This window comes from Rhinatrema bivittatum, chromosome 11 (genome assembly GCF_901001135.1).
Source record: "Rhinatrema bivittatum chromosome 11, aRhiBiv1.1, whole genome shotgun sequence".
Lineage (NCBI taxonomy): Eukaryota > Metazoa > Chordata > Amphibia > Gymnophiona > Rhinatrematidae > Rhinatrema > Rhinatrema bivittatum.
Window position 1 is genome coordinate 48,419,625 of NC_042625.1, and position 23,118 is coordinate 48,442,742.

A 23,118-nucleotide genomic window follows, 5' to 3' on the forward strand; every position below is an offset into this window, starting at 1 on the left:
TCATTACCTTTGCTGCCTGCCATATTGTATAAAAATCTTATAACAAAAGTAAGAGAAAAATATGAAGCACTGTTATTTCAGCAAGAGCTCACTGACAGCTTGTCATAGAGGGGCTTAAAAAATCACCTTGATAGCCAAACTGACCCGCAGATGTGGCTTTTAAAATTATTTAGCAGACTGGAGCCAAAGACACCGAAAGCTGCATGCTAAAATCTCATGCACATAGCGATTTCAGATTTAATTAAAAACTTTTCCCTCTCTGTAACACCACAAAAAACAGCAGGTTCTCATTCTGCAGCATATTCAAGTATTCCATTCTCTCCTTAATCAAGCAAAGTGATACTTTACTCAGAAATATTATAACACTCCGCTAGGGCCAGAGCTAACCTGCAGGGTGCTGCTAATCCCAGAGACTTTTTAAATAAAAGTTGGCCAGATTATTTGTTTGGTAAAGAACTCTAAGTGCCGAGGCAGCAGTAAAGAATAGCCGACATGCTACTTTCAGGGACATTCCCACTCCAAGCCGAATGCATGGACTACGCCATCAAATGGTACCTCTTCTTTGTGCAGGGCAAGATACCAGCCCAGCAAAAGAAATAAAAAAGTGTGGATAAAGCCCACATTTCTTCCCCTGCTACAGTGTGAATGGAGCAGCTGATCGGAGGGCAGCTCAGGCCTCATTGAGATACTCTCCGGTCAGCTGCTTTGTAGGAGGAGAAAACCATTGACTATTTTAGCCAGTTTTACTTAACTGTGATGCCTAATAATTTTCTCTAGTTCAAAAGCATTCAGCAATATTCAGTGGCCCCACATGTACCTTTTTCAAGAATCTATGTAACCTTAGAAATGTTTAGTTAACAAGAAAGGCTGCTTTAATCTCTGCCTCAAGGAGATGCTCTCCTTTTTTTTTTTTTTAAATCACAGCCTGTTAATCCCATCCATTGCATGCTTACCCATGGCCAAAGGGGGAGATAAAGTAGAAGCAGCAATGAACCCGATTGTCCACAATGTGGCGCCTGTTCAGCCCGCTCTCATCGTGAAGGTAACGCTCAAACTGGTTGTCAATGTAGTGAATGATGGTTTTGAAACTGTTGAGTGAACAAAAGAAAGAACTGTTGATTACTCAAACCATTTTTACTTGGTTGATAACTGAGGTGGCAGCGGAGGATTAAAAAGTTCCCACAAATGTGTGAGGATTTATTTATTTATTTATAACTTTTATATACCGAGGTTCAATTAACAGAATTAATTATCACTTTGGTTTACATTACAACCAAACAACAACAGTGACAGAGTTTTGTCTTACATTGAACAAGGATATCAGCAAGAGAGCATCCTACAGCAGGGTGCTGGAAACTTCCTCATGACCAGCACGACCATTGCCAGAACTAGACAGCGTAAATAAATATCAAACGCTCAACATGTAATCCTGCAGATATGTAGATATGTTTTAAGAGTGTTTGATTTATGTGCAGCACTGTGTTTTGCTAAGTAATTAGTTTATTGGAACAGTATGCAGAGTTTGTAAGCCGCAGTGAATAGGCACGATCAATCAATCAAATAAAGGCTCTGGTTTACCAGTCCCAACATATTAATCTGAGTCAAGTCAAACTGACATGTTAGTCTACTTCAATACATGGAATTAAAGGCCAGCAAATGAAAAGATATAAAAGACTTTATTTATCAGCTTTTCAATTTTACAAATCAAACAAAAACGTTTGTAGCAGAAACATCAGGTAATTCCATGAAAAAAATTTAAAAATTTTTTAAATCAAAAACCGGAATCCACATCATAAACATTACATTCCAAAAGAAAATTATTTTCCACTTTTATAATACAAATTACCTTATTAGCAACAATTATTCTAATCCTGGAGGCAGAATTAAGGGAGCTTTAACATAATATTTCACTTTCAAAAACAAGATGGTCAAGCATAGCCATCCCTGGTATCTCTTGATATCACAACACAGGGGTTGGATGTACTGGGTTTTTTTGAATCAATATCTTTAATTGATCTGGAGAGAAAAAGATGCAACATTCATCTCTTTTTTTCACCATGCACTTGCATGGGAAACGTAACAAGAATGTAAAACCCACATCAATCACTTCTTGGCGAAGAGTAAGAAATTTCTTTCGTCTTAATTGGGTAATCAAAGTCAAGTCAGGGAAATTTTTATAGAGATATTTCAGGAAATTCCCAGTAAAGTTTTTGGATATGTTTTCATTACTTTATTGACTTCATAAGTGGAAACTAGGGAAACCAAAAGCGTACCCTTATCTAGCACAACCATCTCTGAATCCTCAAGAAAATTTGTTAAATTATTTTGTAACAGCTCATTGGTTTCTCTATTCACATTTCTAGATCTTGGTAAAAAACAACAAGTACTAATAACAGGAATCGCCTCATTTGCAAAACCCAGTCCTTCTATGAAAACGTTTTAAGAGTAACAAAGGGAATTTCCCCTATTACTCTTGGAAAATTTAAAATTCTTATGTTCATATTCTTGGCATTATTTTCTAATATTTCTAGATGCCTAGAAGGCATCTCTTTGTCTTTTACTACTGCTGCTTTGAATTCCTGTGTCATCTTGTCCTTTGTTTCCAATTCAAAAAGTCTTATTTTTTTTTTACCTCTCGTTGGGTCTCACCCAACTCTTGCTGTTGTTTCAAAGATGTTTGATCTAATTTCACACTTAATGTTTTCACTTCAAGAGCTAATCCAGCCATCATTATGTCCCATAAGTTGTCTAAAGTCACGACAGCCTGTACTTGCTGCGATATGGGTTCCCGGTTCTTCGTCACTTTCTCCGGTAGAACGACTCGCGTTCGATGGTTCTCCTCCGTTCGCCACTAAACTCGCAGCAGTATTCCAAGATTGCTGTTCTGCCGGGTATTCCATGTCTTGCGGCTTCTCCCCCGTTGGTCCTCCTCCTGCTCTGGCACTAAGGACGGAAGTAAAATCACTTCCTATTCCTTCCTCGGAGCTTTCCCCGCCTTCTCTCTGCGCTGGTGGCCTCTTAAGTTCAGGGCTCAGCAATACCTCCTCTGTCAGGTCAGGCAGTTCTCCCACGCCGCTTGGCACATCAGGATCCTCGGACGCCGGGGTTTTCCCAGGTATTGACATGAACTTGGTGATTTCAAGTTGCGTTGGAAAGGGCAAAGTCTCGGAGGGATATACCCTCACTTTGCCCTTCCTTTTGGCTGGCATAACAGTTCATTTTTAGAAAAAGTTTTCGGAGAACAAACCACCACAGTCTCGCTCATGTCAGGCTACTGCCACCATCTTGGTCACGGCCCCCGACAAATTTGAGGCTATACTTTTTTATGGAACTAGTTTAATACATTTTTGATTGGCTTTTGACAGCTGGTCAAGAAACGTATTGTTAGTCCCAATAAAAAGGTGTTGCCTTATATTTCTTTCATTTATTATTTATTGACTTTTAGTTCTGGGTTATGACCACCTCGCAAACCAGCAACTCTGTGCTCATTACTTACGGGAATATTTCTGCAAAGGTCATACCTATGAGAGTACCCTGGGCCCTGGAGGTGGCATTGCTTTGCTCACAGCTCGAGAGATGCCCGCATGATACAGATCAATGACACAATGTGTAAGGCTGTTGGGACATTACATCATTCTGAAGTCATTAAATCAGAAAGAAGAGTCTCCTGTTTGAGACAGAATGTTTTGTGTCTTCATTCTTGCTTAATCACCAGGTTTAAGATTTTTGAGTAATAAAAAAAGATTGGGTTGAAAGGATTATCATATGTTACAGCTACATATATTTCTGTGATACTTACTCCAACTAACAAGACTGCAAAATCAAGTTACAATATTTCAAATAAAAATACGCTAGTCCCTAGAAAAAGAAACTTCTGCATACAACATTGCTCCCCATGAATTCCCTCATTCACATCACCTCAATTTAAGCAAATGGCAGCTCTTCCTGTGACCCCTGCTGGCCAGCCTACGATCAGCACACAAAGCAGTGCTGAAGAAGCTGCATGCTGCTCAGTCAGTCACAGGAGCTCACAGCTGTATCAGGCTCTACATACTCGCCCCAATTTTTTTTTTTTTTTTTTTAAAAAGTCCACGCATGTATCTCCCAGTACACGCAGAAGTGCCGGGCCATCAAAAACAAGCAGGCTGGGGGCCAAACGGGACAGCGGCCATTAGGCCCTGTCCCAGGGAAGCGCGCCAGCAGCCGGTCAGTGCACCCAAGTTACTTCTGCTTGGAAGAAGCAGTAAGTAACAAAACAAAAAAATTGGGGCCAGCTAGGAAGGAGTTAGGGGTCGGGGAGGAGAGGAGAGGAGAGGAGAGGGGAAAAAGGTAGGAAGGGTAATTAGGGGGATAGGGAACTGGGAAAACCCTACTCACGTCGCTGCATTTTTTAATTTTTTTTTTAAATCCCTCTCGTTGCGCGCGGGAGAGGCCACCTGCCCGCCCGCAGATGCACGCGCAAACATTAAAATCCCGCAAGCATGTGCGTGAAGGAATCTTATTTTGTAACATACGCGTGCATGTTATAAAATAGTTGCGTCCATGTGCCGGGAACAGAAGAACACTGGGTGCTTGATCAGATGCAGATGTGGAAAAATGTAAGACAAGAAGCTTGGCATGGAGAAGTGACTAGACATGATTTTAAAAAAAGTGTTTTCCTACCAGTCCAAAATCTCTAGAAGGCATTGCCTAGTAGCACTTGCCTGTCCTGAATGTATTTTTACATTACCTCTACGAAGAACCTGCTTTTATCCAAACAACATGCACTGGATAAAGAGCCAACAGCAAAATCAGCAAACTGAATGGGAGAGGGGAACATTAGACAGAAAAAGCACAAAATGCAACATAGGCACAAAAAAAAAACTGAAACAAAAGGGCTCCGAGCAGGCTATTACCTCAGATTTACAGCCCGAAAGCTCTGACCTTACAACTACGTTTCTATAGTTTCCTGCAATAAACCCCTGGTATTTTAAACCAGCTTCTTATACACTCCCCAGGTTAAATAGATTCAGAAGCACTGTTGGAAAATTCCTCTGATTTATGAGAGTATTTTCTTCCCATGCTGAAGAATCTTCTGCTGGCCTAAACAAAAACTGATTCTTTGGCAAATCCAAGTCATATGTTTAAGAGCAAGGAAAGAAACGATGGGAGGAGGTTTGGTTGGACTCAGCATCAGGGATAGACGTAATGGAGATTCCAGCTGTCCTCCTCCCCTCAGTTTCTAGGCTAGAATATCAAATGGCCAAGTTTTATTAAACACATGCCACCTGGAACATCTACAAAACAGAAGGGCAAGCCCACTGCCTGTGCTGCAGTCCACAGGCTCCTCCCCAGAGCCCACATATGCACACAGACACCTCCCTCCCACCCTCCAATCTGGCGGGCATCACACACACCACATGCCGCCGCCCAGCACAGGCCTCAGACCCACATCAGCCTCTCATACAAAGGAAAGTCGCAGGCCTGAAATGCAGTGATGCAGAAGAAAGCTTTGCACTCTCTTCTCAAAGTGTTCTAGTAGACACCAGTGGCACTTTAATGCTGATAACGATCATTTTTGGATCCAGACAGCTGCTGAGCAACGTCCTGTACCTTCCAGTTTCAGGGAAACACCTGCCCCTGCATCACTCTACCACCTTTATTTCAATAGAAGACGCCATATCCTGTTCTGCTCTGCCAACATTTCAATGGTTCTTTAGGGAAAGTATAAAAACAATATATAATAATAATAATAATAAAAAATAAGCTGCCAAAGAACACAGAGAATAATCTGACATAACAAAAACAGACACAGTTGCTGTCAGCTCACAGGAAAGCTGTCGCCAGCAGATGCTCTGTGAGCAGTGGGCCCTGACTGGCCCATGGCTACTTACAGCAAAGCCCCATCATCTTCTGCTGCATTGTTGTAGCGTAAAGGGACTTACCACACGCACCTGCAAACACATGGAGACTGCTTTAGGGACATTTTAGAAGCAGACATCTTATCGCTGTTTGCAGAATGACCCTCCCAGCCACCACACTATTACTGACTTCAACTGGCATGAGAGTTAGAAGGACCATTAAAATTACCAAGAGATAGAGGTCTGGTCTCTTTACTATGACTCTCAGCCTTTTCATAAACGGGAAAACGTGTTTATAAAGTTATAAAACAAAACTCGGCACTCATACAATACCTGGATAGCTTTATAACTGGAATCACTATGTGAGAATGAATAAGTAAGGACAGAATCATAAAACAAAACTATTCTCTATTCTCCTTTTATTTCAAACCAAGAATTACAAACAAACAAAAAAATCAGCCTATGACCCTGACCTTTCTAAGGAAACATGATTCACTAAGAGCCAAGATATATTATTCACATCATTCCCTTCCAGAGACTTCAAAGCTATCCCACTCTTAACCATTTCACTCACCAAAAAATAAAAAAAACTTCAAGGGCATCCTCTTCTTAACCATGTCACCCACCTCCAGACACTTCAGCAGGATCCTGCTTCCTAATTACAGACTTTAATGGATTCAACAAGTGCAATATCAGAAAAGTCACAAAAATCCCTGGGCTGAGAGGTGCAATCTAAACAAGAGTCTTTAGAGTGAGAAGTAAAAATCTTCCTCAGTCCTGCAGGTAGTATCAGTGCATACAGCGACACTTCTAGACTTGTCGGCTCTATCAATGTAAAACCTGTTGGCGAAGCTAAGAAGCTGCAACCCTCCAATTCAGGAGTATCTCCCTGGCTGCCTCACCCCTTGCCTTGTACAGAGACTTAGGCAGAGTCGCCAACAGACTTTTCTTCTGATCCCCTTATCCAGCAGTCAGAGAGGACTCTACGAACATATCTACACCTGGGCACCATGAGAATATCAGAAGGGTGATTCTACCCCTCCGACTTCTCTATAGCCCATTACTCAATGACCAAATAGGACACACAGAATAAATATGACCTAGAATACTTCAGCATAGGAACTGTCAGGAAGCACCACTGATGGGCCTTGCTACCCTGAATATTGGATAGAAGTGAAATATGAACCTCTCTGTGAGCCTTCAACTGCACTAAAACCTCCTCTGCGACAGCGAGATTCGGAATCTGACTATTCCTGGGTTTGCCATCACCGTTTCATGAATGTGAATTGTAAATTATTTCTCCAGTCTCTTTCAGGCCATACTGCTGAAATATGACCATGTAGGTTTTAATATGTTGTTTTTTGGAACCTATACTATTGTGAGCATTTTAACAGATTATATTAAAATGTATTTCTATTATATTTGTGTACGTTGGGTATTTTGTTTTATTAATGTTTTGTGTGCTGTTTATCTATTTATTCCTATTCAATTTTACAGCGTTTCGTTATTTATTGCCTTCATCTCCCTGCCAGTAAAGCCCAAACACTAGCGCTGTGTGTACTGCACCCGCAGTACTGCCTTCCCTGTTAAGCCAAACAGCAACAGCTAGAGTTGGGAAGTTATTCTGGGTCACTGGCGAGGTGGCGTGCCGAGGAGCCACTCATCCAAGGGAGCTGCTCCAACCCCGTGAATCCATTCCTTTCAGTGCACATGCCGTACTTCACTTTAGTAGCGTACGCATATTTATTTTACAAGTACTACAATTCACATCACACCAGACCAGTCAAATAACTAGCTCAGTCATCTCCATATGAGAAATCCATTAAGAGAGCAACTTTGGAAAAGGAGATGAAGAGTTTTAAACCCCCAACTAAAATGCTTTAAAGGAGGTGAGGAAGGTTAGGAAATGGAACATTTTTATCACTTTAGAAGAGCTCTCTCTACTGAAGGAAACCAAGAAATAAGATGCCAGAAAAAGACTGTATAACCCATCTAGTCTGCCCATCCACACCAACGGCTCAGCTCCACAGTCCCTACCACTCCCTCAGAGATATCTTGTGCTTCTCCCATGCTTTTTATTTTTAAATTCAGATACTGTCCTCATCTCCCACCAAGAGGCCATTTCATGCATCCACCACCCTCTCTGTAAAGAAATATTTTCTTAAATTACTCCTGAGTCTACCACCTTTCACCTTCATCCCATGACCCCTTGTTTCAAAGCCTCCTTTCCATTGATATTTTGGAGATATTTAAATGCCGCCAGCAAGGAGAGGCCCTGTTTTCAGTGCACTGGTAGGGTTCCCATCCCCAGACAGCGAGAAGAGACCCCGTGCTGCTATAAGTGGCGATAATAGGGAAGTAAGGGAAGGGCAGTGGTGAGCATGCTGGGTGACTGAAATGGAAGGGATATGAATGAGTGAGAAGAAGGTGATTTACAGAGGGAGGTGGCGAGTGTCAAGGAAGGGAATGAGTGAGTAAATGGGTGGGTGGGAGAGAGTGGCTAGGGACTGAGTGGGAGGGGTGAGAATGAGAAAGAGGGCGAGTGGGAGAGGGAAGGGTAATGAAGCAAGGGAAAAGGGTGAATGGAAGTGATGGGGTGAGTGACAGAAGGCAAGGAGATTGAGTGGAGGAAGTAGAAGAGGGGAGTGAGAAGAGAAGGTAGAAGGGTGCATGAATGGGTACGTATGTATGAGAGAAAAAGGAGGATGTTAGTGTGTACCCTCCTCGCCTTCCCTCTACTAATCCAAATCTATAATCTCAGGGTGACTGGAAATAAAGTTTCCAGGTATAGAAAGCGGAGCAATTTTTTTTTATCCTTATTAGTCTTAATTATTGGGTGTTTGATGATGCTGTTTTGAAATGTTTGATTTTTGGGTTTTTTATCCTTGTTTCTTAATTATTAGCTGGTGTTCTATTTATCATCTGTTTTGAAATATGCTTTTTATTAGTATGATTTCCTCACTGTTATGATTGATTTATATTTCTTAACTTTGAGGAATGGTGATATTTCTTTTTTTGATTTATTGCACTGCATATGAGTTTAGCTTTTAGTGGTTTCCAGTCCAGTTTTATGTCTGCACCTTACTATTTATACTTTATGGCCTGCATTTATGACTGCTACAAAAACTCATTGTACCTGTTGGGTGGAAGGTTTTTCTGATTTTGGTAGAGACTGGGGATCCATGATTGAAGGGGCTCCTTGGGTGCTAAAAATAATAGCGCTTAAGTCTGCTGGATAGTGAAATGCCTGCAGCAAGTGATGAAGATTTGATTGCTGTGTCAAGGACTCCATGCCCCACCCTCTGGCCCTCGTTGTGCTCAATAGCTTGTAATGTGGCCCCAACACAAAAAAAAAAAAAAAAGTTTGCTCTAGAATGTATGTTTAAGATCTTTAGAGGTCAACTCTAAAACACTTCCTTCCATGCATAACACTGCTCCCAGATAGTAAGAGAGAAATGACAGCAAGTATAAACCAACTGTGCAATATAATGTCAGTTTTCCCTGGTTTTACTTTCAGAAAAGTATCTTTCATCCTAAATTCGCTGAACCAATGTGGATTACTGACCAAAATCCTGCTCTGTAACCCAGCAAGACACAGAGTTATCAGGCACACTGCCACTCCTCTAGAACACCCTTAACGATGCTATGGTTACAGCCAGGAAATATAGTAATTTTAAAAATTCACGTAGGCCTGTAAGAAACATCTTGAGAGAATAAACAAATTGATTTAGCACACAATCAACAGGAAAGTCTCCTTGTAACACAATGCTACAGCCCAACAGCTCCTGCGGTGACTGGACTGTGAGGAAGGAAGCCAAAACCAGTGTGAAGCAGTAAGCATGCACTACATTATCTCATAAACATAAGAAAAGCATTCAGTCTGCAGTACAAACCTGTAACTATACTTCATTACAACTTACATGAAAAAATTAATCACAAAAATATATGTGCAATGCGCCATATACAGGATGAAAGTATCTCAGTGCAGATACTTAAACTCAATTGGATATCCACCCTAAGAGTCCTGCAATTTCAATCATAGGTCCAGAAAATCTCCTCCCTCCCTCCTTATTTTTTAATTTTAAAATGTCTTATAAATTATTCTTTTTTTTTTTCAATTGTATATCTTGTCAATGTCCAAAACGTTCTCTCTTAATTTACAGCTTTCTGTGTTGCAAAAACATGTACATGTGCTGCTTACATACACTGACTGTTGACCATATAGCTACTATGTCAATTCAACATATCCAATCCATGATATTCTTGCAACTCAAAAACGGATTGTAATAAGCTTTTCTTTCTGTTGCAATCAGTGCCTCCATTGATCACAGAACAGTTCATGAATGAATGAATACCTAAAAAATACCCTGAAGCAACCGTCCTGGTCGCAGTTTCAATGTGGATTAAAGATCTAACCTTTAAATGTTTATTAACCAGGAAAAGATCTTGATTGCAACAAAATGGAGAAGTTACTTACCTGATAATTTCATTTTCCTTAGTGTAGACAGAAGGAGTCAGGACCAATGGGTTATGCTCCGCTGCCAGCAGATGGAGACTGAGTCAGGTTTCAAAGCTGACGTCACCCTAGATACACCCCTGCAGTGACCTCAGCCCTTCAGTATTCTCTTCAAAAGCCATTGTGGACATACTAATGAAAAAAACCTTGATTAAAACCAACGACTAAAAACGGATAACCGTAACCGTACTCAACCAAACAAACACTGAATCCCTGCAAGATTTTAAGTGCCCTCATCTAGGGATTGGGCAACAACTTACCTGTATTCTCTTGGAATAAATAAAGCGGGGCCTAGCCCACTGGGGGGGGGGTGGAGGCTGCTAACCCGCTTGGAAGCCCACTACCCCTTACCCCAAACGGGTTCGGGAATGATGTCAGTACAGTGCAACGAGCAAGGGGACCGGAAGAAGTCTTAACAAAACCCCTCCAATGTCTCTGAATCGAGAGGAAATACTCTTTTTTTTCTTTTCTTACTTACCTGGGCTCAGTGTTTACTGGCTGAGTACAGAGATGGTCTCCAGCTGCGGGAGGAGAGGGCTTTAGCTGTCACCACCACACTCGGCTTCCTGCACTCGCTGCCTTTCAGCTGCTTCAGCAGCAAAGTCCATACCAGGAACCGGCTACCGGACCAAGACACCTCAGAGGGATCTCTGAAATCACCTCAGGAATTCTCAACTTGGGAAGGGACCTTTAGATATCACCGCAGGAGAGTGGGGCTCAATCTTTCTCCAATTTAAAAGTAGAATTTCTTCTTTTAAAGAGTACAGTGATCCCCATAGGGAAAGCATGTACGCATCTGTGAAGACGGAGAAATACTGAAGGGCTGAGGTCACTGCAGGGGTGATCTCAGCTTTGAAACCTGACTCCATCTCCATCTGCAGGCAGGGGAGCATAACCCATTGGTCCTGTGTCCATCTGGCTATACGCTAGGAAAAGATACATTTATTACAATCCTTTTTTTTTTTTTTTTTTATTATTACAGTCAGCGTCTTTTCCTGACTTAGGATCACAAGTAAGGTGGGAGGGCAGCTGGCAGTGTCTTGTAGCAGACAGATCCTTGCACCCCTAATCTTGCTTACAGCCCACTTACCAGTCCTGGCTGTTGATGGCATCGCCATAGCCTGGTGTGTCAACCACAGTTAATCGGAGCTTCACTCCTCGTTCCTCTATCTCCACCGTAGATGCTTCAATCTGTACCGTTCTCTCTATTTTTTCTGTTTGGGGGAAATGCAGTACAAGAAATGTAAGACTCACCCCCATCCACCTGCACTAGAAAATGTACTGTAGATAAACATAGGAAAATGTGCTACAAACTAAGGCATGTTCCTTGCTATCTTCAGCCATCACTGGGAAAGGCTTTCTCTTTCCCCAAGAATAAAAAAAAAAAAAAAAAAAAAAAAAAAAAAATCGATGCTAAACAAGTAAAGAGCAACCCCATTTAAAAGCACACACTTTGCAAGGGAAAGGAGGAGTCCTGATAAATGACAAAGTTGTATTGAACTTCTTGGCTCTTATCTTTGGTCTCCTAGGGGGGGGGGGTTTAATGTAAAGAGATGTGCAGCTTTCATTATGACTGCACTTTTGTTTACTATAAATCCTTAGCTCTGTATGAATGTACAATAGTGGCAGTAGCAGCGGTATCTTATTTATGTTAGTTTTAAGTTTATATTCTGCTCATATCCCTGTTCATGGTGGATCATGTAAGAATGCACCCAAGTTAAAAACATGAACCACAACAGCTGAAATAGAACTATAACATGGGCTCATCGCCTTTGCAGACTGTTGTAACAGAGCCGTGCAAAGTTGTATTCAATCACCAGCGACTTTAAGGCTGCCTTACTCGTGAATTAGCCTAAGCTAGTGGCTTATGAATGTACTGATGCTTAACTGATTGCACAAGTGTAACAAATGACGAGCAGCACAGCATCATCTCTCATTTCATAGCATTACCTGTGCTAGAATAGGACAGAGATTTCAACAAATTCCTTCTGCCTCCACAGCAAAACCAAAAAGACAAAAATGGCACATTGACACTTCCATTGTTTCCGAAAGATGCTGGCATTCCTCCTTTAACTTTACCAGCATAAATTTTCACAAGTACTGCAACAGCAGCACAGACCATCACATCCCAGCACTGAGGGCAGTGATGGTTGCTCTACTTACCAGCAGCCCCTGGAATGTAGCGTTCCGGGTAAAGATCAGTCAGAAACAGACTGTTAATTAAGGTTGATTTCCCAAGACCAGACTCACCTACAGGAAAAAAGCCCAAAAAATAAAAAATAAAACAAAACATTATAAAAGCCTGTTCTCCACATTTCCATCTCCTTCCAGTGCCAGCAATGCCATTAAAAATTTGCCCATGTATTTATAAAAAAAAAAAAAAAAGTACATTTTCTCACTAGTGACCCTAGCTTGTTTTTTTCCAGCCAGCTGTGCAGGCTCACCTCACATATTCATAGTATGCAGGACACTTTTAGGGGGTTTGAAAGTGCTGTTTACCTCACTTGTAGAATTGTTAATTCTTTAGTGTAATGTTTAAGGGAATGAAGTTCTCAATTAAAACAAAAACATTTTTATGGTATCACTTAATACTTCAGTAACACCTCATCACCACCCAGCCAGTCTTGAAAATAGAATATTTTCAAAGCAGCAAAACTTTAACACACAGCAGCACAGGCAGAGTCATAAAAAGTGCTGGGCATTCATTTGCTCTATTTTTTTTTTTTATTTTTTTTTTTTTTAAACACCACGGTGCAGAAATCACTTGCCTGATAATTTTGTTTTCCTTAGTGTAGTCAGATGGACTCAGGACCAAAGGGTTTATGCTCCCCTGCCAGCAGATGGAGATGGAGTCAGATTTCAAAGTTGATGTCACTCTACATACAGCCCTGCAGTGACCTCAGCCCTTCAGTATTCTCTTCAAAAGCCACTGTGGACATACTATTAAAAAAAAAAAAAAAAAGTGATTAAATCGGACAACAGTGACCACCTCCTTGATCCAGCGAGCTAAGGTAGCCCGCAAAGCTAGTTTGTCCAGCTTCCTTCCACCATGAAAGACAAACGGGTAGTCTTTCGGACCGGTTCTGATACTTCCAGATACCACAATAAAAGCCTACTGTCATTCACATGGTGGAGGAGGCAATATTCTTCCACGTCCTTGTGCTTATCTAGGGATGGCAAGGAAATGGACCGATTCAAATGAAACTCCAGGACTACCTTGGGCAAGAAGGATAGAACAGTATGAAGTTTTAGTGGTTCCTGGAGTCATCCGGAGGAACGGTTCCAGACACAACAATGCTTGTAGTTCAGAGATGCAACGTGCCAAGCATACAGTCACCGGGAACACAGTTTTCAGGGTTAAAAAATGCAAGGAAAGACTGTGCAGTGGCCAAAAGGAGGGCCCTACCAAAAACTCCAATACTAGATTAAGATTCCACAAGGGAACCGGCCACCGTTGAGGTGGCCAGAGGTGCTTCACCCCTTTCAGAAAATTGGCCATGTCCGGATGAGCCGACAGGCAGGTTCCGTTCACTTCGCCCCAAAACAGGAGAGCGCCACTACCTGGACCTTCAAGGAGTTAAGGGTCAAACCTTTATTCAAGCCATCCCGCAAAAATTCCAGAATTATTGGGATTTTCACTGTCCGAAGAGAAACACCGCATTCCTATGAGGGAGTTGTTTAGACTGTTAGATGACAAAGGGGTTAAAGGGGCTCTTAGGGAAGACAAGGCTATTGCAAAAAAACTAAATAAATTCTTTGCTTTTGTGTTTACTAATGAGGATGTTGGGGAGATACCAGTTCCGGAGATGGTTTTCAAGAGTGATGAGTCAGATGAACTGAACCAAATCACTGTGAACCTGGAAGATGTAGTAGGCCAGATTGAGAAATTAAAGAGTAGCAAATCACCTGGACCGGCGGGTATATATCCCAGGGTTCTGATGGAACTAAAAAATTAAATTTTAGATCTATTAGTTTAAATTTGTAACCTATCATTAAAATTAACCATTGTACCTGAAGACTGGAGGGTGGCCAAAGTAACCCCAATATTTAAAAAGGGCTCCAGGGGTGATCCAAGAAACTATAGACCAGCGAGCCTGATTTCAGAGATGGTTTTCAAGGGTGATGAGTCGGATGGACTGAACAAATCACTGTGAACCTGGAAGATGTAGTAGGCCAGATTGTCAGACTAAAGAGTAGCAAATCACCTGGACCAGATGGTATGCACCCCAGGGTTCTAAAGAAACTAGAAAATGAAATTTCAGATCTATTAGTTAAAATTTTCAACCTATCATTAAAATCATCCATTGTACCTGAAGACTGGAGCGTGGCTGATGTAACCCCAATATTTAAAAAGGGCTCCGGGATGATCCAGGAAACTATAGACCAGTGAGCCTGACTTCAGTGCTGGGAAAAATAGTGGAAACTATTCTAAAGATCAAAAGCACAGAGCATATAGAAAGACATGGTTTAATGGAACACCATCAACATAGATTTACTCAAGGCAAGTCTTGCCTCACAAACCTGCTTCATTTTTTTGAAGGAGTTAATAAACATGTGGATAAAGGTGAACCAGTAGATGTAGTGTACTTGGATTTTCAGAAGGCATTTGACAAAATCCCTCATAAGAGGCTTCTAAGAAAACTAAAAAGTCATGGGATAGGAGGTGATGTTCTTTCATGGATTACAAACTGGTTAAAAAAGACAGGATTAAATGGTCAATTTTCTCAGTGGAAAAGGATAAACAGTGGAGTGCCTCAGCGATCTGTACTTGAACCGGTGATTTTCAATATTTATAAATGATCTGGAAAGGAATATATTGAGTGAAGTTATCAAATTTGCAGATGATACAAAATTATTCAGAGTAGTTAGATCACAAGTGGATTGTAATAAATTGCAGGAGGACCTTGCAAGACTCGAAGATTGGGCATCCAAATGGCAGACTGAATTTAATGTGGACAAGTGCAAGGTGTTGCATACAGGGAAAAATAATTCATGCAGAAATTACACAATGTTAGGCTCCATATTAGGAGCTACCACCCAGGAAAAAGATCTAGGCATCATAGTGGATAATACATTGAAATAGTCAGCTCAGTGTGCTGCAGCAGTCAAAAAAAGCAAACAATGTTAGGAATTATTAGGAAGGGAATGGTGAATAAAACAGAAAATATCATAATGCCTCTGTATCACTCCATGGCGAGACCACACCTTGAATACTGTGTACAATTCTGGTCGCCGCATCTCAAAAAAAAAAAAGATATAGCTGCACTGGAGAAGGTACAGAGAAGGGCTACCAAAATGATAATGGGGATGGAACAGCTCCCCTATGAGGAAAGGCTAAAGAGATTAGGGTTGTTCAGCTTGGAGAAGAGATGGCCGAGGGGGATGTGGCAGAGGTCTTTAAAATCATGAGAGGTCTAGAGCGGGTAGATGTAAATCGGTTATTTACACTTTCAGATAATAGAAGGACTAGGGGGCACTCCATGAAGTTAGCAAGTAACACATTTAAAACTAATCAGAGAAAAATCTTTTTCACTCAACACAAAATTAAGCTCTGGAATTTGTTGCCAGAGGATGTGGTTAGTGCAGATAGTGTAGCAGGGTTTAAAAAAAGGATAAGTTCTTGGAGGAGAAGTCCATTAACTGCTATTAATCAAGCTGACTTAGTGAATGGCCTCTGCTACTACTGGCATCAGTAATATGGGATCTTCTTAGTGTTTGGGTACTTGCCAGATTCTTATAGCCTGGTTTGGCCACTGTTGGAATCAGGATGCTGGGCTTGATGGACCCTTGCTCTGACCCAGTATGGCAATTTCTTATGTTCCTCACACCAGGCCTCAAACACTCTCCAGACCCGCACCTATGCTTGGGACATAGAGAACTTATGCACACGGAGTAAAGTGGTAATTACAGCAGCTGAATATCCTTACTTCATCAGGCGAGCACTCTCAAGGGCCAGACCATAAGACAGAATAGAGTCTATCCTCATGAAGGACCGGTCCCCTGTGCAATGAGAGCACAGGTGAGTCTCCACGTCCACATACCATGAATGCATGGGTCAATCTGGAGCTACTAGCCGGACTAATCCCCTGTGGTGCTCAATTGTGCGAATGACCCTGCCCAGGGAGGGCCGTGAAGGGCAGGAGTATAGCAGCTCCTCTTCCGGCCAGGTCTGAACAAGAGCATTGATCCCCAGGGTCAACTGATCACTTCTGTGACTGAAGAATCAGGAAAACTGAATTATGAGATTTGGCTAGCAGGTTGGACGGGAAACCCCAGCAATCTACTACCAGCTGAAAGGCTTTGACCGACAACGCCCACTCTCCTGGATCCAGACTCCCTGCTTAGTTTGTCTGCTCTGACTTTTCCTGCGATGTGGGAGGCTGAGATCATCTATAGTTGTATTTCCACCCATTCCATAAGGAGATCTATCTCCCGTGACACCTGGTCTCTCTTGGATCCCCCTAGAGTATGTGGCTGAATTGTAGGCACGCCAATCTGACTGCCTGGGCTTCCAGGCAGTTTATGTTCCTGAGTGCCTTTTCCTTTGTTCAACGTTCCTGGGCCATCAGTTCCTGACAGTGAGCTCCCCAGCCCCGGAGGCTTGCTTCTGTCATGAGGACAAGCCGGTTTGGAGGGGACATGTGTACACCCCTGCCCAGATGAGCTTCCTGCAGCCACCACTGTAGCAGAGAGCATACGTCCATCAGTAAGTGGGGGTGAATCGAATAGTCTTGAGCCAGTGGGTTCCAACGTGACAGCAGGGAGAGTTGAAGGGGGGGGGGGGGTCGCATGTGCGCCCTCACCCATGGCACTACTTCCAGGGTTGCAGTCATCAAACCAAGGACTTGAAGCTAACTCCACACTGTTGGGCGTATAGTGTTTATCAACAGATGCTCTTGGGACATCAACTTCCTTATCCACATGGTCGGGAGGAAGACCTTGCCCTGCTTGGTGTCAAACCAGACTCACAGATATTCCAAGGACTGGAAGGGTTTGAGACTGCTTTTGTCCAGGTTTATGACCCAACTGAGTCCTGAAGCAAGGAGGTCACCTTGTTGGTCACCTGAAGATGCTCTTCCATGGACTTTGCCTGGATCAACCAGTCGTCCAAGTAAGGGTGCACCAGGATTATCTCTTTTCTCAATGCTGCCGCTACAACTACCATAATTCTTGGAAAATGTTCTGGGGACGGTGGCCAGTCCAAGGGGCAGTGCCTGGAAATGACGACGACAACCCAGTACTGCAAAGAGTAGGAAACTATGTTCTTGCTGGACTGGAATATGTAGGTAGGCCTTGGATAGGTACAGAGAGGTTAAGAACTCTCCTGACTGTACAGCCATTATCATGGAATGTAGGGTTTCCATGCAGAAATGGATCACTCGTAGATGTTGGTTGATGCTCTTAAGGTCCAAGATGGGGCGAAATGCACCTTCCTTCTTGGATATGATGAAATAGGTGGAATAATGCCCCGTGATTTCCTGGGGCGCAGGTACTGGAATTATAGCCTTCATCCTAAGGAGCCTTTAACAGGGTAGTCTCCACTGCCTTCTTCTTGTGCTGGGATGGGAAATGAGATATCATGAATATGTCCCAGGAGTCCTGCAAAATTCCAGCGCATATCCTTCGCGTATGACCTCCAGGACCCATTTGTCCTAAGTGATCTCAATCCACAGCTCGTAGAAGAGGGATAGTCGATCCCTTAGCTCCTCATTCAGAGGGTGGATGGGCAAAACTTGAACCCGAGCCTGACCCTCTCTTGGGCTGCCGACTCCAAAAGGACTGAGACCTCCCAGAGGACTAAGCCCTCTGAAATGTCGAGTTTCTGTAGGGGCTAAAGCATTGAGAGCCCCTGGAACAACCCCTCATGGGCGAGGGGTACTGTAACTGCTTTCTGGGGCCTTCCATTCCAGGTCAATCAAATACTGGATGGCTTCCAGTACTGGAAAGTAGCAAGAGGCTTTCCGTAGGGAAATCAGAATGACATTCTTCTTTGGTTCCATCACAGAGTCCGCCCCAGGAACTCCCAGCATCTTCAGGGAAATCAGGGCCAGCAATTCATCTCTATGGAAAAACCGTAACATGGTCAGATACGGTTCTAAACCATGGGAGGTATTTCCCTATCTTCCAAGGAATCTGGATCCTCTTCTTCTCCATGCCATCTGGGGACCTGCCAGAGATACCCTTGGTGAGTCGAGGCATGCCTCAAGTTCTGCCAATAGGACTGGGATAGGGAGGGCTTACTGGCTGAGGTTCCGTCTGGACAGGGGCAAGTGAGGTAGCAGACTGTACCTGTATGAAGACTTGAAGACCTTGTAAGAATTCCACCCAAGAGAAGGCGGCCAGGTCCATTCCTAGCCCAGGACATACAGGAATAGATGCCACTAAATTTTCCTCTCCCATGGATGACCCAGTCCTGGTTATTCAGATCCTGAGTAGTTCCGGTTAAGGTTGTGGCTGACCCATCCTCTGAATGGGAGGAGCCGGGCTTAGCAAAGTCCAGGGAAGCCAACTCTCCCTGGGCTTCTTCACAGTGCTGACATAAGCAAGAATCCAGGTCAGATTGTGCAACCCTAATATGACAAGCAGCTCAGAGAGAAAGGAGCTTATATTTCTTTGCTGACAGAACCACTGGCGACGGTAACTGCGTGTTCAGACATCTCGTGCTTAAAATCTTATGTACACAGATTTTGTGCACCTACGCGGGCCGCAGCAAGGCACATGCAAAGCCTATGCGCCTGGCTTTACTTGTATTCTATGCGTATGTATACGTGCGACATCATGCGCACAGATTGTGCACAGAGCTGACACATACTGTGCGTACCGAAGCTCTATGATGGGCAATGCAGGCACAAAAACACGCGCACCGCTGCAGCCTACCATGCGATGTTCCAACCAAGCCTAAAGCAGGGCCTAGTCTACTGAGGGGGCCACTGAACCCGCTCAGAAGTCCACTTCCCCTCACCCTGGGGATCAGGCACAACATAGGTAAGGCATGCCGAGCAAGGAGACTGGAGGAAGTCTTACCAAAACCCCTCTCAGTCTCTGAATTGGGAGGAAATCTTCTCCTTTTTTTTTTTTTTTTAAGCTTACCTGGGCTCAGAGCTTACTGGCTGAGTACAGAGATTGTTTCTGGCTGCGGGGGTAGAGGGCTCTGGCCGTCACCGCCATGCTCAGCTTCCTGCATCCGCTGCCTTTCAGCTGCTTCAGCAGCAAAGCCCATGCCAGGAACCGGCTACCGGACCAAGGAAAACCTCTGAGGGATCTCGGAAATCACCTCTGAAATTCTCAACTGGGGCAGGGACCTTTAGGTATCACCACAGGAGGGCGGGGCTTGATCTTTTCTCCAATTTAAAAGTAGAATTTCTTCTTCCAAAAGGTACAGCAATCCCCATAGGGAAATCATGTCAATATCTGCTGAAGACTGAGAAATATTGAAGGGTTCAGGTCACTGCAGGTGTGTATCTAGGGTAATGTCAGCTTTGAAACCTAACAAACTCCATCTGCTGGCAGGGGAGCATAAACCCATTGGTCCTGAGTCCATCTGGCTACATGCTAGGAAATGTCCTCCTGTGTAATCTAAGGTCCTGTTGTCTTCATTCACAGTTACCTAGGGAATGTTCCTGATGCCCCCTTCCCCACCATATCTAGTCTTGTCATTTTAGTGATGGCCCAGGGCACCTTCCAGAACCCTGCGATCATGGGCCTTGAATCTGGTCACTAGAGGTCACCCTTGAGCAAGAACCAAGACTCCCTCCCAGCATGGGCTGAGAAAGCTTCCTCTGCAGCATTCCTAGGCCCGGTTAACCCTGCCAGGACAGTCAACTTCTGGCAAAATCCTGGATTCAGCAAAAATGCATTTCCAGTCAGAATAACTAGAAGCAAAAGATAATTGCAGGAGAGCCCATGATCTCTCATCTTTTCATTGTGCTCCTGATTGCAAGGTGAGAGCTTCTCAAGTGCCTCCAGACTGCAGGTTTAGGGCAATTTGATAAAATGAGGAGACCCACTGTGCTGGTTCCCAGCTAGGATAGCAGTAAACTCATTGCCCAACGGCAAGCCTCAAGAGCCACAGTCAGTCTGATGTTCAGGATATTCCTAAGGAATATACGCCAGATATATTTGCATGGCACTGCTCCTGGAATAAAACAGCAAGAGGCTCTTCACCCTTGCTAGGCAGTTCCTCATTGCAGAAGATGGGTCTGCTCCAGCTCAAGAAATCACAAACGGTCAGTGCAGACTGACAATGATTTCAGGAATGAGGAAAATGTTAAAGTGAGCACACACCAACCCTAAACAGTCTTGTGGCACTTATGAAAGAGATATGCATGAACCGGAAGAGTACAATTTGTGTATCACTCACTGTGATTTATTTGGTACAGCACTAATTGCTTTAATCAGTTATTGTAACAAGCTTGTCGTCTTATTACATCACTTTATTACAATGTATTCCAGAAAGCACAGTACCTACCAACTACCATGAGTGTAAATTCAAAGCCCTTTTTCACAGATTTCCTATGCACTTGGTTAGGCAGATTAGCAAAACCCACGTAGCCAGCCGAGTCAGAGAACTGGGGAGGCAAATAAAAAAACTGATCACAAAGGAGAGAACTCAGGCCAAACTGATTAGCATGTACGAGACTATCACTCTTAAATGTGCTATAACCACGCACCACACATAATCATGAACATTTACATAACACATTCACGGGTGACCAGATCTACAAAGTGAAACGTCGCAGCAACACAGGATATCAACCACATCAGCATGCCCCATATATTGTACTCAGGCCTCCCAAAGCCTTCAAATCTAAGCAGATATATGTATGTGTCTTCCAAAAATTAATTCTCCTGTCATTCTCATCAAAACTTTGTAAAACAAGATATTTCCAAATATGGGCACCTGGAGTTTGATTCATTCCAGGTTTGGCCCCCATCCTGTGTCCATTAGAAACAAAGCCATAGTAAATCTGGCCTCAGGAGTTACCTGACTTCCAAAACTTAGTTTAATTAATAAATAATCTGATGCCCCTTCAGCTTCCTTAAATACATATGCAATTTCTGTTCTCTCTCAAATCAAGCATTTTGTTTTAAATAAAAATAAAGTCTAAATACACCAAAGCATTGAATATATATTTTATGTTCAAACATTATGCAATTTTTTTCACATTGTTACAGTGGAAAATTCCCATTTGCTTCTCTTTACCTTAACTTTTTCGCCAGACTGAGACATGATGAATTCAATTTGAATTGCAAGCCCTGGAAAAGAAAAACAAATAAATAATTGTGCTTTCTTTTTAAAGTGAATGTAATAATTAGATGTCCCTAGGATTGGGAGCTGGGGTGGGAAACAGAGTCTGAGCTCCTCTCTGGTGCTGCCCTGCTGTGCTTGGCTCTCAGGGTTTATTCACTTTATGAGAGCAGTAGATCTTCTTCTGGGAAGCTGCTGCCTGGCACAGGACAGCAGAAATGCTATCACTTCCAATTAGCCAGTGAGATGCATGCAGTTTGTGTTTCTTGTGGCAGTGCCTCAGACCCCGATTCTAGTTGAGGGACAATGATACCCCGCAGGACAGTGTTCAGGATTGCTGCTGTGTCTGCCATGACCTCTGCTTCACAGGGCAGTGAATCACTGCCTTGTTGCCATTTCGCTAGAGGTTCTGCCTTCCTTCTCTGTCATTTCCTTTGATTTTACTTCCTTGCAAATAATTCTTAGCATGCTCATAATAAACCATGGGCCTTAATCCATGTCCTCCAAGGAGACCCCTGGGTTGCATTGGGTGTTTGCTCTGCTCTCCCAGTTGCTTAGATAAAAATGTTGTCTCTGCAAGCAGTTTATAAGCCCAGCGAAGAAATTTAAAAATAGCTCCAAGTGCAAAGCATTTGTACTGAACCTCAAGAATTGTGGACAGCTGAGTCCAGCACATGGGCCACTAGCAAAAGTGCTCAGGATCAGCTAGAATTCTAAACACAGCACTATTGAAATGCCAAGAAACAGAAAATCTGTAACAGATAACCAGGGCAGGAGAAGCGCTGTATCCGTTTTCACACAGTGAACTGCATTTTATATGAACTGTGATCTGCAGAAGATTATTGGTAAACTCCAAGATGATACCATCAACATTTCACAAGCCCCTTTCTGGGAGACAGGAGAAAAAAAAAACCCAATTCAAAGTATGAAAGTGCAGTCCTGCTACAATAACAACCCCCCCCCCCAAAAAAAAAAAATTAAGAGTGACTTTATAGAAAATTTCAGGTATAAAGCAATCAAGACTTGGTGAGAAGGAATAATGCATCCTCCAATAACTTTTAACAGTGGCGTCGCTGCCTCAAGGCATTCCTGCTCACACTTGTTGAGACACTCCTGGTTTTGCAAGGTTACCAAGCCATGACAATGGCCTGATGGTATAATTAAGAATTTCTATAACCGTTCTTTATACATAACTAAGCCGGCTCAGTCTCCCCAGTGACAGCTCCCCAAAGAGCCTTTTCTAAAATGAATTCCATAAGCAGCAGGAAGCTGTGCACGGTGTGGGAGAATGCCATTTTTTTGCCATATTTCTCAATGGGATGTTGTCAAATAAGACTGGAATTAATTATTTTCTTTACTGAAATCTTAAACCCCATCAGCAAGTTATTAAAGACCTAGGGAGCAAACCAGAAAAAAAAAAAAACCAAACACACACAAACATTTCCATGGGATAGGCAGAAACACTCTGTATTTTCACAGGTTATCTGAGCATTCACATCTCCATAGAGTATTAA

General features: G+C 42.9%; 1 protein-coding gene across 1 annotated transcript in view; it reads right to left on the reverse strand.

The window, feature by feature from the left end:
• Positions 1 to 23,118, reverse strand: part of LOC115100878 (septin-2A) — a 119,069-nt gene that overhangs the window by 86,633 nt on the left and 9,318 nt on the right. The window contains exons 2-6 of the mRNA XM_029619900.1: positions 21,560 to 21,612; positions 20,825 to 20,924; positions 12,520 to 12,606; positions 11,447 to 11,570; positions 954 to 1,088 (exon numbers count right to left, since the gene is read on the reverse strand). Of these exons, the coding sequence (XP_029475760.1) occupies positions 954 to 1,088; positions 11,447 to 11,570; positions 12,520 to 12,606; positions 20,825 to 20,924; positions 21,560 to 21,586 (473 nt within the window). The 5' untranslated portion in view covers positions 21,587 to 21,612. The remainder of the gene's footprint in view (positions 1 to 953; positions 1,089 to 11,446; positions 11,571 to 12,519; positions 12,607 to 20,824; positions 20,925 to 21,559; positions 21,613 to 23,118) is intronic.